A 19,658-nucleotide genomic window follows, 5' to 3' on the forward strand; every position below is an offset into this window, starting at 1 on the left:
AGCAATCTTTCTCTTCACATCATCAATATGCAAGTCCCATGACATGTTACTTTGGAGAACAATACCCAAATGCTTGACATGATTTGTCTCCTCAATGGCCCTTCCATCAATAACCACGCGAAATTCATGATTTATAGCTGTAGAATGAGGGCGAAAACGAACAACTTTTGTCTTGCTTGGATTGATAAGTAAACCATTGATCCTGGCAAACTCAAACAACATCGCTGAATCCCTTTCCATGAAAGATTTTAAAGCCACGTCATACTTATAAGGATAAAAAAGGCAAACATCATCCGCAAACATGAAAAGCTTGCCAACAAAGTCCATATTCATTAGGTCATTCAAATAAAGGGTGATTTGTTAAGAGCTTGATAACTTTAAAAAAAAAAAAAACGCATAAAATTTGCAAAATCTCATCGGTTCTTTATTTGAAACGTTAGATTGGTCCATGACATTTACTTTTTGAAGATAATTTCATTTAAATGTTGACCGCGGCTGCGTCTTAGGTGGTCCATTCGGAAAGTCCAATTTTGGGCAACTTTTTCGAGCATTTCGGCCGGAATAGCCCGAATTTCTTCGGAAATGTTGTCTTCCAAAGCTGGAATAGTTGCTGGCTTATTTCTGTAGACTTTAGACTTGACGTAGCCCCACAAAAAATAGTCTAAAGGCGTCAAATCGCATGATCTTGGTGGCCAAGTTACCAGTCCATTTCTTGAGATGAATTGTTCTCCGAAGTTTTCCCTCAAAATGGCCATAGAATCGCGAGCTGTGTGGCATGTAGCGCCATCTTGTTGAAACCACATGTCAACCAAGTTCAGTTCTTCCATTTTTGGCAACAAAAAGTTTGTTAGCATCGAACGATAGCGATCGCCATTCACCGTAACGTTGCGTCCAACAGCATCTTTGAAAAAATACGGTCCAATGATTCCACCAGCGTACAAACCACACCAAACAGTGCATTTTTCGGGATGCATGGGCAGTTCTTGAACGGCTTCTGGTTGCTCTTCACTCCAAATGCGGCAATTTTGCTTATTTACGTAGCCATTCAACCAGAAATGAGCCTCATCGCTGAACAAAATTTGTCGATAAACACATTTCGAACCGAACACTGATTTTGGTAATAAAATTCAATGATTTGCAAGCGTTGCTCGTTAGTAAGTCTATTCATGATGAAATGTCAAAGCATACTGAGCATCTTTCTCTTTGACACCATGTCTGAAATCCCACGTGATCTGTCAAATACTAATGCATGAAAATCCTAACCTCAAAAGAATCACCCTTTATATAGCAAATAGTAGGGGCCCAAGACCACTACCCTGTGGTACACCATAGCAAACGTTACCCAAAAAACTTCGTGTATCCTTAATTTGCACAAACTGTTTCCTATTTGTCAAATAACTTCTGAATAATTTAAGTTCAGGCCCTTGAACACCATAACATTCAAGTTTCTTCAACAAGATTTGATGATCAACCATATCAAATTCTTTGGTGAAATCAAAAAATATTCCTGCGACTCCACAATAACCTTTATCTAAACCCTGGCAAACATAACGCATTACATTCAAGACTGCATCCTCTGTACCACATCCTCTCCTAAAACCAAATTGCAGATCATAGAGCAACTTATTACATTCAAAATAATTCGACAGTTTCTCGTATATAATCCTCTCAAAGACTTTATCGATAGTTGAGAGTATAGAAATGGGTCTAAAATCTCCCTCAGATTTTGGATTAGCTTTCTTAGGAATTGGAACAGTTTTGTGAATCTTTAGAATATCTGGATATTCGCAAGAATAAATCATCTTATTGAAAATCTCTTTGAGGAATGGTGAAATCTTCTCTACACATTCTTAAATAAATTTCTATAGGAAATTTTGTTAAAATTTCATTTCTATAGGAAATTATGTCAAAATTTCATTTCTAAAGAAAATTTTTTCAATATTTCATTTCTATAGGAAATTTTTCATTTCTATAGGAAATTTTGTCAAAATTTCACTTCGATGGAAAAATTTGTAAAAATTTTATATCTATAAGAAATTTTGTCAGAATTTAATTTTTAGAAAAGTTTTCTCAAAATTATATTTTTATAGAATATTTTGTCAAAATTTCACTTCTGTAGGAATATTTGTCAAACTTTCATTTCTATAGGCAATTTTGGGAAAATTTCATTTCTATAGGAAATTTTGTCAAACATTCATATCTATAGGAAATTTTGTCAAAATTTCATGTCTATAGGAAATTTTGTCAATATTTCATTTCTATAGGAAATTTTGTCAAAATTTCATTTCTTTAGGAATTTTTGTCAAAATTTCCTTTCTATAGGAAATTTTGGCAAAATCTCATTTCTATAGGAATTTTTGTCAAAATTTAATTTCAATAGGAAATTTTGTCAAAATGACATTTCTATAGGAAATTTTGTCAAAGTTTCATTTCTATAGGAAATTTTGTCAACATTTCATTTTTATAGTACATTTTGTCTATAGGAAATGTCAAAATTTCATTTCAATAGGAAATTTTGTCAAAATTTAATTTGTATAGGAATTTTTGTCAGAATTTCATTTCTATAGAAAATTTTGTCAAAATTTTACTTCTATATTAAATTTTTTCAAAATGTAATTTCTATAGGAAATGTTGCCAAAATTTCATTTCTATAGGAAATTATGTCAAAATTTAATTTCTCTTGGAATTTTTGTCAAAATTTTATTTCCCTGGGAAATTTTATCAAAATTTTATTTCTTTGGGAAATTTTGTCAAAATTCTAATTCTCTGGGAAATTTTGTGAAAATTTTTTTCTTTGGGAAATTTTGTCAAAATTTTATTTCTATAAGAAATTTTTGTCAAAATTTTATTTCTATAAGAAATTTTTGTCAAAATTTCATTTCTATAGGTAATTTTTTCAAAATTTAATTTCGATCAGAAACTTTGTCAAAATTTCATATCTGTACGATATTTTGACAAAAGTTCACTTCTAAGGGAAATTTTTTAAAAATTTCATTTAATTTCCAATTTGCCGTTTAATATATTATGCTGCACTTATTTCGTTAATCTAGAGCATAATTGCTAATTTGTCAATCTTATTTCACCATGATAACAAAGGGTTAGAGTATAACAAAAATGTAAATTGCGAAGTCAATTAAGATGACCATCTATGCGTAAAAAAAAGATGACATAGACAAAAACAAAATCTTGGTTATTTTTACATCAAACTAAATACTGTCTATGTGAATAGGTGGCGAAATACTAAATGCTATAATATCTCGACAGGAAGGTTTTCTTATATTGTGGGCAATTTGCCCATGCAAATGATATTTTACATTAGCCGGAACAAAACACTGGATACTAGGATAAAATTAATATGTGTACCATTCACTCATAAAAAGAAAGAGTGTATTAAGGGGCAAAAATTCCTCTAGTCAATATATTCTATAGGATACAAATTTTGACAAAATTTTCTACACAAATGTTTTCCATAGAAGAGGTATTTAAAAAAACTATATGGAATATAAAAAAAATTTGAAGAAAATAAGTTTAAAAATTTTTGACAAAATTTCTTATATAAAAAAATTTCGAAAAAATGCCATAGAAAGAAATTTCAATAAAGTTTATTTTTGATATTTCCTAAAGAATTGAAATTTCGACCAAAATTTCTTATTGAAATGTAATATGTATTAGCAAAATTTCCTACGCCAATTAAAAGTTCTATCGGCATATTGTCCTCAAGGGCGTTGTTCAATAAAATAATTAAAAATTCTTTTCTCATTTTTCAAAGACCACTGTAGTGATAAATTAGTTACCACTGACTAATATACACTATCTGAAGATTTTGTTTTCGGGATATATTGTGCAGCACTTCACATGACAAAAATATCAACAACGTGACAATATTCACGACAACTGTTTGCCATACATGATGGCTCTTAAGAATTGTTTTGCAAAATTCAGGACATATCTTTCTTTCATTTATTCACAGTGGTGAGATAATTAATCATATCAAACTGAAGACCAACAACACACTGCTCATTGGGATGGTCATTTTATTAGAAGAACAATTCTTCTAAGCCCATCCATTAATCCATTTGGAACTTATTAATGATGATATTGACATATTTCAACAATTCTTATTGTTTACTTTTTTCCACTTAATCTCTTGGTCGTCTATGAAGAATGTGGAAAATATCAACAGATTAATTTCATAAAGTTGGACCAAGGCCAACAATTGTTTGCAAAAAAAAAAAGAAAAAAAAAGTCATAGACATTGTGGGTTTTGTTTTTTGGTGGGAAGGTGCAAGAATTGTCTAAACGTTTCTATCCTACCAGAAATGTGACATGTGTTAAAGTTGTCACATAATCTTGAGTTATGTGCGTCTCTTAGCATTGACACTGAAATGGATAATTATTAAAATACGTGTTGAAAATCATAGAATAGGGTATAAAATGTGAGCGAGCGTGAGAAATGAAATTTAACCAAATTGAATTGCATTTTCGTAGGTGTCTAAGTAGAAGGAGAATCGGGACGAAATCTGCAAAGTGTTTGGTTGTACTTTGACTGATCTCTTGAGGGGTACTGGACTGCAGTTGGTTGCGGTCATGGGCGGCAATGATAGAAAAGGACATCAAAGTTGAAAACCGAGCATTTTCTATTTATTACCTTGGCAACTCTAAACCTGAGTGAACGCGTTAAAAATGTGCTCCCATCAAATATAAAAAATTTCGTGATATTCTGATAGATTAGTGGAAAAAAGTTAAAAAACGGCGTTTTTTTTTAGTAAAAATGTGGCCGAAAAAAAACCATATAAAAATTCATATAAAATATAAAATACGATGCTAACAGCAATTTTGGTTTTTTGCGTTGATTTGGTCTTTTCGGTCGTTTACCAAAAAAATTATAAGTCCGCTATTTGTTGTAAGATTTTGTTAAGTAAGGGCTTATTTTCTTTGTAAAAAATTCAGCTATACGTAAAAAAACCAAAAATTAGCATCGTGTTTTATATTTTATATGAATTTTTATATGGTTTTTTTCTGCCACATTTTTATTAAAAAACGCCGTTTTTTAACCTTTTTAAGCCGCCAACATCCAAACTACTTAACCGATTTGAAAATTTTCTGAGAATGAGTTGTAGACGGTTCAATTTGCTTTAATTTGAGTAGTAGTAGGATCAAATAACTCAAAGAAGACGAAAGATATGCTCAAAATTGTAAGTGTACCTCCAAAAATTAAAAAAAAAAAGTTCAAAAATTTGTATCTCGAAAACCAATCGACAGAAAATTTTTTAAAACTCATTTTCGTGTTTAGTAGGTCAAAATCAATTATGCTAGAACCAATTCACAGAACGACTGTTGGCTAGTGTAATCAAGAGATGAGATCAGGTGATTATTAGCTAGAGAACAAGCTGTGAGAGCTGTCTCTCGCAAGCTGTGTTTAATATCGAGAGACAACAGCTGTTCGGTACGAATTTTACAGTAGAGCCTAAAACTATACTATAACAAGTATATACAGCAGTATGTTCGGCCGGGCCGAATCTTATGTACCTACCACCATGAATCAAATAATGGGTGGTTAAATTGTAAGGGCCGATGTTGAATGTGAACCACACCTAAACGCCAAGTTTTTTCCGAATTTTATTTGACATTTCTCTATTTCAGACTTACTCAATTTGAACCATGGAAAGATACACAATCCAACAACGTGTTAAATGGTTCCAAGACATGGCAACCGTGGATGATCAATTTTCGAAGAAAATCATCTTCAGTGATGAGGCACATTTTCACCTCAGTGGATTCGTCAATAAACAGAATTGCCGCATTTGGGCGAATGAGAATCCAAGAGTGATTGTCGAAAAACCAATGCACCCACAAAGAGTGACTGTTCGGTGCGGTTTATGGGCTGGCGGCATCATCGGGCTGTATTTTTTTCCAAAATGAGGCCGGTCAGGCAGTTACTGTGAATGGTGTTCGCTATCGTGAGATGATAACGAACTTTTTATGGTCCGAATTGGAAGATATGGATGTGGACAATATGTGGTTTCAGCAGAACGGTGCCACTTGCCACACAGCTAACGAAACAATGGCTCTTTTGCGCAACAAATTCAATGGCCGTGTTATCTCACGTAATGGCGATGTCAATTGGCCGCCAAGATCATGTGATTTGACACCGTTGGACTTTTTTCTTTGGGGTTATTTGAAAGAAAAGGTGTTCGTCGATAAGCCAGCAACAATTCAAGAGCTAAAGGATGAGATAATTCGGCACATTAACGGCATAGAACCTCCATTATGCCTCAGCGTCATCGAAAATTTGGACCATCGGATGAAGGTGTGCCACCGAGGTCGCGGCGCCCATTTGGCCGATATTTTGTTCCATACACAATTGAGTAATACCAATATATCAAAATAAACTAAAATTACAAAAATTTCCAAAATAGTTTGTGTTTTATTCAAAATCAACATCGGCCCTTGAAATTTTAACCACCCTTTATAATAGTTTACTTTGAAAACTCTTCGTCGTTGAGGGTTATTTGATAATATATTGAATTTCAGCGGGTTTGATGACAAATATTCTCCCAAGCAAATCAGTTCATCCAGTACGCTTCCCAAGGATAAATTTAAAGATTCGACCTATGAAGACCAAATCAGATTCTGGATTTATAAGAATCAATTTTGTTTGAGTTGTAGAGAAATCATAAACATATCGTGCAAATGATGAAATAACGCCCTTACTTGAAATCTTAAATCTGTAGATTTTTACCGCCATTATTTAAATGATTACGAGAGGTAAAATCTGGAAATTTTACTTCCACTTTCAAGCAATTTTCATGAGCAGTACGCCTGCTATACACTGAAAGAAGAGTTTTCTTTTCTGACATTTTAGACAAGCAAAGTTTCCTCTTGACACAAATTTTAGAGGCAATCGTTTAATCGCTTATCAAACATTCGGATTAATTTGCTCTAAAAGAAAATACGAATACGAAATAGGAATTTCTACGAAAGGGGAATTTTTTGTCTAAAGTTTCATTCCGGAGGAAAATATTTTTTTCTTCGGATGTACCCTCAATAGGAGAAATCGGTCTATATCGATGCCTTACCAAATGGACCGGTAAAAATAAATGCGATACAGATTTTTGAGGGTCTACTAACAGGTTGGCTGATAAGTCCCCGGTCTGACACATAGTCGTTAGTATTAAATGCATATTATTTTTATATAGTACCAACCTTCAAATGATACGTGTCGAAATTTGACGTCTGTAAGTCAATTAGTTTGTGAGATAGAGCGTCTTTTGTGAAGCAACTTTTGTTATTGTGAAAAAAATGGGAAAAAAAGGAATTTCGTGTTTTGATAAAATACTGTTTTCTGAAGGTAAAAAATACGGTGGAAGCAAAAACTTGGCTTGATAATGAGTTTCCGGACTCTGCCCCAGGGAAATCAACAATAATTGATTGGTATGCAAAATTCAAGCGTGGTGAAATGAGCACGGAGGACGGTGAACGCAGTGGACGCACGAAAGAGGTGGTTACCGACGAAAACATCAAAAAACTCCACAAAATGATTTGGAATGACCGTAAAATGAAGTTGATCGAGATAGTAGAGGCCTTAAAGATATCAAAGGAACGTGTTGGTCATATCATTCATCAATATTTGAATATGCTGGCCCCCAGCGACTTTTTCTTGTTCTCAGATCTCAAAAGGATGCTCGCAGGGAAAAAACTTGGCTGCAATGAAGAGGTGATCGCTGAAACTGAGGCCTATTTTGAGGCAAAACCGAAGGAGTACTACCAAAATGGTATCAAAAATTGGAAGGTCGTTATAATCGTTGTATCGCTCTTGAAGGGAACTATGTTGAATAATAAAAACGAATTTTGACAAAAAATGTGGTTTTCTTTGTTAAACCGGGGACTTATCAGCCAACCTGTTACCGACGTTGCGGTCGAAGCGCTGTTTTCACAAATTCTTTATTAATGCATCGGCAGTTATAATTTCAAATTGTCTGCCAAAAAATTTAATAGAATGAAAAGATTTATATAAAAGAACATTTGTTGTTGTTCTAAGTCCTATTTTTTTACGTTTAATAAGGCCGGCAGAGAACTGAACTGGGTGCTGTCAATTGTCCCTAACAAACCTATCACAGGACTGGTTACTGATGCTATTCTTTCGATGTAAACAAATCCATAACTAATGTGCTTTATATAGGTGTATAGTCAACAATTTGTCTATCTAATTCAGACTTTTATTTAAGGACTTTTATTTAACCCTTTCGACGTGGTATATATTACGTGGTATATATCAAACTAAAAAGGGCCGATTAAATACGTATGTAATTAAGTTTGACAACATTTTCTATAGAAGTAAAATTTGGACAAAATTTTCTATAGAAATAAAATTTTGACAAAATTTTCTATAGAAATAAAATTTTGACAACATTTTCTATAGAAGTAAAATTTGGACAAAATTTTCTATAGAAATAAAATTTTGGCAAAATTTTCTATAGAAATAAAATGTTGGCAAAATTTTCTATAGAAATAATATTTTGATAATATTTTCTATAAAAGTAAAATTTGGACAATATTTTCTATAGAAATAAAATTTTGACAAAAAAATCTATAGAAATAAAATTTTGACAAAATTTTCTATAGAAATAAAATTTTGACAAAATTTTCTATAGAAATAAAATTTTGACAAAATTTTCTATAGAATTAAAATTTTGACAACATTTTCTATAGAAATAAAATGTTGCAAAAATAAAATTTGACAAAATTTTCTATAGGAATAAAATTTTGACAAAATTTTCTATAGAAATAAAATTTTGACAAAATTTTCTATAGAAATAAAATTTGGACAAAATTTTCTATAGAAATAAAATTATGACAAAATTTTCTATAGAAGTAAAATTTGGACAAAATTTTCTATAGAAATAAAATTTTGACAAAATTTTCTATAGAAGTAAAATTTGGACAAAATTTTCTATAGAAATAAAATTTTGACAAAATTTTCTATAGAAATAAAATTTTGACAAAATTTTCTATAGAAATAAAATTTTGACAAAATTTTGTCCAAATAGAAATAAAATATAGAAATAAAATGTTGACAAAATTTTCAATAGAATTAAAATTTTGACAACATTTTCTATAGAAATAAAATGTTGCCAAAATAAAATTTGACAAAATTTTCTATAGGAATAAAATTTTTACAAAATTTTCTATAGAAATAAATTTTTGACAAAATTTTCTATAGAAATAAAATTTGGACAAAATTTTCTATAAAAATAAAATTTTGACAAAATTTTCTATAGAAGTAAAATTTGGACAAAATTTTCTATAGAAATAAAATTTTGACAAAATTTTCTATAGAAGTAATATTTTGGCAAAAATTTCTATAGAAATAAAATGTTGACAAAATTTTCAATAGAATTAAAATTTTGACAAAATTTTCTATAGAAATAATATTTTGGCAAAATTTTCTATAGAAATAAAATTTTGACAAAATTTTCGATAGAATTAAAATTTTGACAACATTTTCTATAGAATTAAAATTTTGACAACATTTTCTATAGAAATAAAATGTTGACAAAATTTTCAATAGAATTAAAATTTCGACAACATTTTCTATAGAAATAAAATGTTGCCAAAATAAAATTTGACAAAATTTTCTATAGAAATAAAATTTTGGTAGATTATTTTTGGCTTGAGTGGCAACCATGATTATGAACCGATATGGACCAATTTTGTGATTGGGGATCGGCTATATATAACTATAGACCGATATGAACCAATTTTGGCATGGTTATTAGTGGCCATATACTAACACCGGATCGGATGAATTTTGCTTCTCCAAGAGGCTCCGGAGATCAAATCTGGGGAAAGGTTTATATGGGTGGTATATATAATTATGGACCGATATGGACCAATTTTTGTTAGAAACCATATACTAACACCACGTTCCAAATTTCAACCGGATCGGATGAATTTTGTTCCTGCAAGAGGCTCCGGAGGTCAAATCTGTGCATCGGTTTATATGGGGGCTATATATAATTATGGACTGATATGGACCAATTTTTGCACGGTTGTTAGAGACCATATACTAACACCACGTATGGGAGCCACCGTGGTGCAATGGTTAGCATGCCCGCCTTGCATACACAAGGTCGTGGGTTCGATTCCTGCTACGACCGAACACCAAAAAGTTTTTCAGCGGTGGATTATCCCACCTCAGTAATGCTGGTAACATTTCTGAGGGTTTCAAAGCTTCTCTAAGTGGTTTCACTGGAATGTGGGACGCCGTTCGGACTCGGCTATAAAAAGGAGGTCCCTTGTCATTGAGCTTAACATGGAATCGGGCAGCACTCAGTGATAAGAGAGAAGTTCACCACTGTGGTATCACAATGGACTGAATAGTCTAAGTGAGCCTGATACATCGGGCTGCCACATAACCTAACCTAACCTAACACCACGTATCAAATTTCAACCGGATCGGATGAATTGAGCTCCTGTAAGAGGCTCCGGAGGTCAAATCCGGGGATCGGTTTATATGGGGGTTATATATAATTATGGACCGATATGGACCAATTTTTGCATGGTTGTTAGAGGCCATATACTTACACCATGTACCAAATTTCAGCCAGATGGGATGAAATATGCTACTCTTAGAGACTCCGCAACCCAAATCTGTGGATCCGTTTATATGGGGGCTATACGTAAACGTGGGCCGATATGGCCCATTTGCAATACCATCCGTCCTACATCAATAACAACTACTTGTGCCAAGTTTGAAGTCGATAGCTTGTTTCGTTCGGAAGTTAGCGTGATTTCAACAGACGGACGGACGGACGGACATGCTTAGATCGACTCAGAATTTCACCACGACCCAGAATATATATACCTTATAGGGTCTTAGAGCAATATTTCGATGTGTTACAAACGGAATGACAAAGTTAATATACCCCCCATCCTATGGTGGAGGGTGTAAAAAAATTAGTGATACCTATAAAAATTCGGGGTCGAAAGGGAAATAGTGGGGACTACTTTTGTACCCAGTTTATGGTGGAGGGTACATAAAATTCAGCATGGCCCAACTTTCGACCGCTTTTACTGTGGTTGAAAAAATAATGAATATTGTTTTAGAGACTTACCTGTTTTCCAGTTACATAGCTATTGCAAAATTGTTAATCACTTTAAAAATCTGGGCGTCGTTTAAGCATTAAATAGCCGTTTTGTAAATGCAATTGGTGGTATTTCGTTTTATGAAGCTCAGTGCAGAAAAATGAACAATTCTTCAAATTGCCAGCGCTCAAATAGGTTAAAAACTAAATTAGCAATTATTGATATAAGCATATTGTTTAAGAATTCAAGTTTGTGTATCTGTAATTGTGGAATAATTAAAGTACCATTCACAGAAGCATTTTCACTTCAGTAATATTCTTTTTTTTAATATTAAGAACATGAGTTTAAAAGTAAAAAAAACATACATGTGAAAATGCTTTAAAGAAAAAAAAAAATAATGTTAATGATAAATAATACACATAAAAACACAAACAGCTTAAATATAAAAAAAAAATAAATAAAAAAATCAACAAAATAAAATATGGTATAAATATATAAAACTGGGTGCCAAAAGAAAGCTTATCTTTGATATAACTAAATAAATTAAAAAATAATATTGATAAAAAAGCAAAAAAAAATGTTTTTGTCATTTTTTTATGTGTTTGAATTTGAAAAGGCCGCTGTTTTAGCTTGTTTGTTTTTGTTCTAGGGCATGCAAATTGAAAGAAAGTCTTTTGAAAAGTTTATTTTTGTTGTTTTACTTTTTTGGAATAAATTTTGTATATTTTGTTCTTAGATGTTCATTGTTTTAGGTAGTGATGTTACAATTTATTTAAATGTAAAAAAAAAACAAATGGTAACGAATAAAAGTAACTTTTTGTTTTTTTTTTTTGGTAAAGCTAGTATTAATCTAAAATTAAATTAAAAAGGATTTTGTTTAAATATTTAAACTGTTTGTGACATTTTGTGTTTAAAATTATATTTATATTACTTTTTTTAATTTTTCTCAATTTTTTTATTAACAAAAAAAGTGTTTGCTTAATTTCTTCAATAATTGCTAATTTTTAACAGTTTTTAATCTGAATCTTTGAGGCCAGCAAGGACTAGATAGCTTCAACTTTGGCTTGGTCTTTGTTTAAATAGGAGGATTCTGTTTTTTTTTTTTAACTAGGGATTTGCTAAACAAAAATCATAAATCAAACTACCTTAATTGAGAAGCTACCATTGGGTATATCTTTGCCACCGAATTTAACATTGATATCATAATCGCCAGGATCATTTAGGGCATAGAAGATATCGAAGAAACCATCCTTTTCAATGACATCGATGTCAACGATTTCCCTGGTTGCGAATAAAGACAAAAACAAAAAGGTCAATAAATTTTGGGAATTTTTGCAAAAAAAAAAACTTCCTTCAACTTACTTTCCTGTCTTTGAAGCAATTTTACAGGTCACAGCACCATCACCTGCCTCTCTGGCATCCACGGTTAAATGACTCTTACTACCGGAAGGTTGGATTTTGGGAGCCTCTTCAACCAATTTACATTTCTTGGCTTCACCCGTTTGGAAGGCTTCCAATTTGAAAGGTGATCCTTCAATTTCTTGACCTCCATACTTAATGCTAACATTGTAAGTGCCGCACTCATCTGGGACAAAGGAGACCACATAGGTACCATCGTTGATTTCTTGAAGGCGGGGTTTAATATGTTTGCCTTTGGGATTCTTAATATCCACATTGATATCAGCTTGGCCTGCCTTTTTGGTATCGACTTCAAATTCAGCAGGTCTGGAGGCAGGAGTTTTCCTCTTGTCATTGACACCCTTGATCTTAACCTTTTTGGGTTCGGACTTTGGGAATACAGTCATAACGAAGGGACTAAAAAAATAAAATATAAGAAAATTTAATAGCCCTTTCCATTTTGTTAATCATATTTCCACTTACCTGCAAGGCACTTCAGTATCAGCAAAGGTTATGGTGCAAGTCAAAACGGATCCCTCCTTGGGTGGTGAGTAATGGACACAATAGATACCATCACCCTTTTCTTCCACTCGCAAATCCTCTATGGGTTTACCTTCTGAATTTTGTATTTTCACAGCAATACGACCGGGGCCAGCATCTTGGACATCAATAAAGAAATGTGTTGGCACAGCCTCACGCACTTCGCCATGTTCAATGCCAGGGCCATAGACCTTGACCTTTGAAGGATCCGAACGTTCCTCCACATATACGGTGAATGGCGAACCGGGTATATGTTTATCAGCAAAACGTATGGAAATATCATATTCACCAACTTCAGTGGCCAAATAGTCAACATCACAGCTACCATCACGATTATCAATACATGTCAATTTTGCCTCCGAGGGTCCTTCAATAGCCAAGGAGAGGCCACCCTTGCCAGCACCTTTGGTCTCAATCACAAACTTATTCTTTTCGTTGACAAAGCCCCGTTTCAAACCGGGACCATAGGCTTTGCAACGTGAGGGATCACAACCACTCTTAACATTTACCACAAATGGAGAACCAGGCACGGGAATGTTATCATATAGCAGCTCAATGGTATGGCGACCAGCTTCAAAGGGTGTATACATAATACGGAAGACATCATTAGTTGGTCCGGGCAAGATTTCACTGGGCAGCATTTGTCCTTTGGGATCGAAAACCGAGCAAGAGAGTTTCTTCGATTCGATGTTGGCTCCAACTTTACTCATATCTACCATAAAGTCGGTCTTTTCATTCATGATGACACCTGTAGGATATGAATAAGAAAATCATTAGAAACACATTTGAATTCAAATACTGAAGATATATGAAAATGGAGTCTGGTTAAATAAACAGAATTAAAGAAACATAGAAATATTACAAAAAAACAAATAACAACACAATATTTATTTAGGTGGGGACACAATTAAATACACCGATTTCTTTGACGGAAGGCTGAAATAAAAATTTTCAAATAATTAAGAGGTTCTAAGAAAATAAATATTCCTATGGCATAACTTATAGGTTAGATAAGAATTCTTCTTCTATACACTAAAAAAACTACAAATTCTATATGAAATTTACAAAGCTCTAGAAGGGATTCTCAACAATTAAAAAATATCAAATATTTCCAAATTAAACCAGAAAGCTATCGAGTTTGAAAGTAGCTCTAAACTACCTACTACCTCTAAATCTACGTTCAAGATGGCCAATGAGATTTATATTATAAACGGCTAAGTGTATGCAGTATTTTATATATAATGGAAAGCAATTGATTACTGTTGTATAAAAACATACGAATAATTGCAGAAAAAATTACCAGAAAAAAGTCTCTCGAAAAAGGCACGAAATAGACTGTTTGATGGAATACAAACCTTTGTTTAAATAGGGATCTTAATTGATTAAAAAAATGGGGGCTTCAAAGCGCTCAAGAATATATAGAAATAAAATTTTGACAAAATATTCTACAGAAATAAAAATTTGGTAAAATTTTCTATAGAAATAAAAAGTTGGTAAAATTTTCTATAGAAATAAAATTTTGATAAAGTTTTCTATAGGAATAAAATTTTTAAAAAAATTTCTATATAAATAAAATTTTACAAATTGTGCTATGGAAATGAAATTTTGACAAAATAGTGTATAGAAATAAAATTTTGACAAAATTTTTTATAGAATTAAAATTTTGACTAAACTTTCTCTGGATATAAAATTTTGACAAATTTTTTTATAAAAATAAAATGTTGAAAAAAAATTGCTATAAAAATAAAATTTCGACAAAATTGTCTATTGAAATAAAATTTTGACAAAATAGTGTATAGAAATAAAATGTTGACAAAATTTTCTATGGAAATAAAATTTTGACAAATTTTTTTATAGAATTAAAATTTTGACAAAATTTTCTATAGAAATAAAATGTTGACAAAATTTCTCTAGAAATTAAATTTTGACAAAATTTTCTATAGAAATAAAATTTTCTATAGAAATAAAATATTGACAAAATTTTCTCTAGAAATAAAATTTTGGAAAAAAAATTTTGAGAAAATTTTCTATATAAATAAAATTTTGACAAAATTTTCTCTAGCAATAAAATTTTCTATAGAAATAAAATTTTGGTAAAAATTTTCTATAGAAATAAAATGTTGGCAAAATTTTCTATAGAAATAAAATATTGGCAAAATTGTCTATAGAAATAAATTTCCATTCGTTTTGTTATTGTTGGTTTTGTTCTTTAAGCATTGTTGTTGTTTTTGATTTCAGCTTAAAACCATGCATTGACTACAAGTGTAGCATAACCAACAGAGGAAAAGAATGTTTGTCAAATTTATTTTGGCAAAGCCCTATAGACTGCAAGATGGTTGGATGGACGCACATTCCTCATCAGCATCCTCTACTTGCAGCAAAACTATCAACCAATTATCAGAATAAATTCAGGCAGTTCATTAAACCCAACAATGAACCACACTTGAACTTTCCGAAAAAAGGTTTTGCATGATAGCCGGCTTATGCCGAAATAAATTCGTACAAGCAAATCTCTTTTCCTATGCCACTGTCAAATCATCGATTTGAGTGCAGTTGGCTGGTTTTATTTTGAGCGTGCTTCCTCTTTTTTCATTCCTTTTGTTTTGTTATTGTTGGTTTTGTTCTTTAAGCATTGTTGTTGTTTTTTGATTTCAGCTTAAAACCATGCATTGACTAAACTACAAGTGTAGCTTAACCAACAGAGGAAAAGAAATAAATTTTCTATAGAATAAAAAATCGAGATCTTAATTAATTTTGGAAAAAAAGAACAAAAAATGGGGGCTTCTAAGCGCTCAAGAATCTATAGAAATAAAATTTTGACAAAATTTTCGCTAGAAATAAAATTTTGACAAAATTTTCTCAAGAAATAAAATTTTGACAAAATAGTGTATAGAAAAAAAATGTTGACAAAATTTTCTATGGAAACAAAATTTTGACAAAAATTTGTATAAAAATAAAATTTGGACAAAATTTTCTATAAAAAAAAATTGGCAAAATTTTCTATAGAAATAAAATTTTTACAAAATTTTTTATAGAAATAAAATTTTTACAAAATTTTCTATAGAAATAAAATTTTGACAAAATTTTCTATAGAAATAAAATTTTGGCAAAATTTTCTATAGAAATAAAATTTTGACAAAATAGTATATAGAAATAAAATGTTGACAAATTTTTTTATAAAAATAAAATTTGGACAAAATTTTCTATAAACAAAATTGACAACATTTTCTATAGAAATAAAATTTTTACAAAATTTTCTATAGAAATAAAATTTTGACAAAAGTTTCTATAGAAATAAAATTTTGACAAAATTTTCTATAGAAATAAAATTTTGACAAAATTTTCTATAGAAATAAAATTTTGACAAAATTTTCTATAGGAAAAAAAAATTACAAAATTTTCTATAGAAAGAAAATTTTTACAAACTTTTCTATAGAAATAAAATTGTGACAAAATTTTCTATAGAAATAAAAATTTGGCAAAATTTTCTATAGAAACAAAAATGTTGACAAAATTTTCTATAGAAATAAAATTTTGACAAATTTTTTTATAAAAAAATGTTGGCAAAATTTTCTATAGAAACATTGAATAAAATTTTGACAAAATTTTTTCTAGAAATAAAATGTTGACCAAATTTTCTATAGAAACAAAATGTTGACAATTTTTTTTATAGAAAAAAAAAATTGACAAGATTTGGTATAGAAATAAAATTTTGACAAAATTTTCTATAGAAATAAAATTTTGACACAATTTTCTATAGAAATAAAATTTTGACAAATTTTTTTATGGAAATAAAATTTTCTATAGAAATAAAATTTTTACAAAATTTTCTATAGAAATAAAATTTTGACAAAATGTTCTATAGAAATAAAATTTTGACAAAATTTTCTATAGAAATAAAATTTTGACAAAATTTTCTATAGAAATAAAATTTTGACAAAATTTTCTATAGGAAAAAAAATTACAAAATTTTCTATAGAAAGAAAATTTTTACAAACTTTTCTATAGAAATAAAATTGTGACAAAATTTTCTATAGAAATAAAAGTTTGACAAATTTTATTATAAAAAAATGTTGGCAAAATTTTTTCTAGAAATAAAATGTTGACCAAATTTTCTATAGAAATAAAATGTTGACAATTTTTTTTATAGAAAAAAAAATTGACAAGATTTGGTATAGAAATAAAATTTTGACACAATTTTCTATAGAAATAAAATTTTGACAAATTTTTTTATGGAAATAAAATTTTCTATAGAAATAAAATTTTTACAAAATTTTCTATAGAAATAAAATTTTGACAAAATGTTCTATAGAAATAAAATTTTGACAAAATTTTCTATAGAAATAAAATTTTGACAAAATTTTCTATAGAAATAAAATTTTGACAAAATTTTCTATAGGAAAAAAAATTACAAAATTTTCTATAGAAAGAAAATTTTTACAAACTTTTCTATAGAAATAAAATTGTGACAAAATTTTCTATAGAAATAAAAGTTTGACAAATTTTTTTATAAAAAAATGTTGGCAAAATTTTCTATAGAAACATAGAAATAAAATTTTTACAAAATTTTTTCTAGAAATAAAATGTTGACAAAATTTTTTATAAAAATAAAATTTGGACAAAATTTTCTATAAAAAAAATTGACAACATTTTTATAGAAATAAAATTTTGACAAAATTTTCTATAGAAATAAAATTTTGACAAAATTTTCTATAGAAATAAAATTTTGACAAAATGTTCTATAGAAATAAAATTTTGACAAAATTTTCTATAGAAATAAAATTTTGACAAAATTTTCTATAGAAATAAAATTTTGACAAAATTTTGTATAGGAAAAAAAATTACAAAATTTTCTATAGAAAGAAAATTTTTACAAACTTTTCTATAGAAAGAAAATTGTGACAAAATTTTCTATAGAAATAAAATTTTGGCAAAATTTTCTATAGAAACAAAAATTTTGACAAAATTTTCTATAGAAATAAAATTTTGACAAATTTTTTTATAAAAAAATGTTGGCAAAATTTTCTATTGAAACATAGAAATAAAATTTTGACAAAATTTTTTCTAGAAATAAAATGTTGACCAAATTTTCTATAGAAATAAAATGTTGACATTTTTTTTTATATAAAAAAAAATTGACAAGATTTGGTATAGAAATAAAATTTTGACAAAATTTTCTATAGAAATAAAATTTTGACACAATTTTCTATAGAAATAAAATTTTGACAAATTTTTTTATTGAAATAAAATTTTCTATAGAAATAAAATTTTGACAAAATTTTTCTGTAGAAATAAAATTTTGCCAACATTTTCTATAGAAATAAAATTTTGCCAACATTTTCTATAGAAATAAAATTTTAGAAAATATTCATGCCAAATTTGGTCAAAACCGGCTCAAAACTCTATTTTGACAAATATGGCCAAACCTCGTCCTTGTAAAATTTCCACTGCTAAATCAAATAATTGTAAAAATGTGTCAAATTTTCCTATAACTCAAATACAAATCTAATGATTGATAAATCATATATGCATTTATGCGAAATTGCATAATAATGGCTTTGGATTAAAATATTGTTTATATTTTTTACTATTATTGCCGATTTAGCCGATTTAAAAATGGAGTCTAGAGAGTTTGTAGAAGTTTAAAATAAAATTTTGACAAAATTTTCTATAGAAATAAAATTTTGAGAAAATATGCATACCAAATTTGGTCCAAACCGGCTCAGATTGATACAAGACTTCATTTTGACAAATATGGCCAAACCTCGCCCTTGTAAAATTGCCACTGCTAAGTCAAAAAATGGTAAAAAATGACTCAAATTTTTCTATAACTCAAATACAAATCCTACGACGGATATGCGAAATTGCATAACAATGGCTTTGCCTTAAAATATTTTTCATATTTTTTTACTAATATTGCTTTAGCCGATTTAAAAATGGAGTCTAGAGAGTTTGTAGAAGTCTAAAAACATTTTCTTTAAATATATTGAAACATAAACCTTTATATATAGCACCCAAGAAATTGTATGAATTTGAGATGGTATCAAAAATATAGATCTATAAAGTGGTGCAGGGTGTAATATAGTCGGCCTCGCCCGACTTTAGACTTTATTAGTTTTAGATTGTAAAATGATACAAATCAGACAATGTTTGCTACTTCATTTCACATAGATTTTTGCTCTTCTGATGGGTCAACAAACTATTTTCTTTGGGTGTTTAAATTTCAATGAATTACATTAAAGGTAGCGAATTAAATAAAATTGCGAAAATAAAAATTTAAATTTCAGAAAAATTACACTCGTACACCCAAAGAAATTTGTTAGTAGGGACAGCAGAAAAGTCTGCTAAAACAGCAGAAAGTCTGCTGAAAAAGGGACAGCAGTCGGTGTTTGCTGAAATAGCAAACATTTCCTGCTATTTTTGAAGCTCGATTACACTAAAACATTTTTTGTTTTGGCTAAAACAAATAAAAATGTCAACTTAGGAGCTATCCTAACATATTTAAAACAATATTTTATGAATATCTATAGTATTTGACCAAAAATCTGAATATTTATCGAAGTGAGGCATAACAGCAAACAAAATGTTTGCTGATCGTCTTTAGGAGCTTGTAAGTATATTGCAGTGCAAAA

The 19,658-nt window shown here is 29.6% G+C and overlaps 1 protein-coding gene across 9 annotated transcripts in view; it reads right to left on the bottom strand.

The window, feature by feature from the left end:
- The window catches only part of cher (filamin A protein cher), a 227,384-nt gene that overhangs the window by 79,206 nt on the left and 128,520 nt on the right, over nt 1–19,658 (bottom strand). For all 9 annotated transcript variants that reach the window (XM_075292144.1, XM_075292136.1, XM_075292085.1 and 6 more), the window contains 3 exons: nt 12,970–13,774; nt 12,451–12,903; nt 12,234–12,369 (listed from right to left, as the gene is read on the bottom strand). In XM_075292144.1, the coding sequence (XP_075148259.1) occupies nt 12,234–12,369; nt 12,451–12,903; nt 12,970–13,774 (1,394 nt within the window). The remainder of the gene's footprint in view (nt 1–12,233; nt 12,370–12,450; nt 12,904–12,969; nt 13,775–19,658) is intronic.

The sequence above is a fragment of the Haematobia irritans genome, chromosome 1, assembly GCF_050003625.1.
Source record: "Haematobia irritans isolate KBUSLIRL chromosome 1, ASM5000362v1, whole genome shotgun sequence".
Lineage (NCBI taxonomy): Eukaryota > Metazoa > Arthropoda > Insecta > Diptera > Muscidae > Haematobia > Haematobia irritans.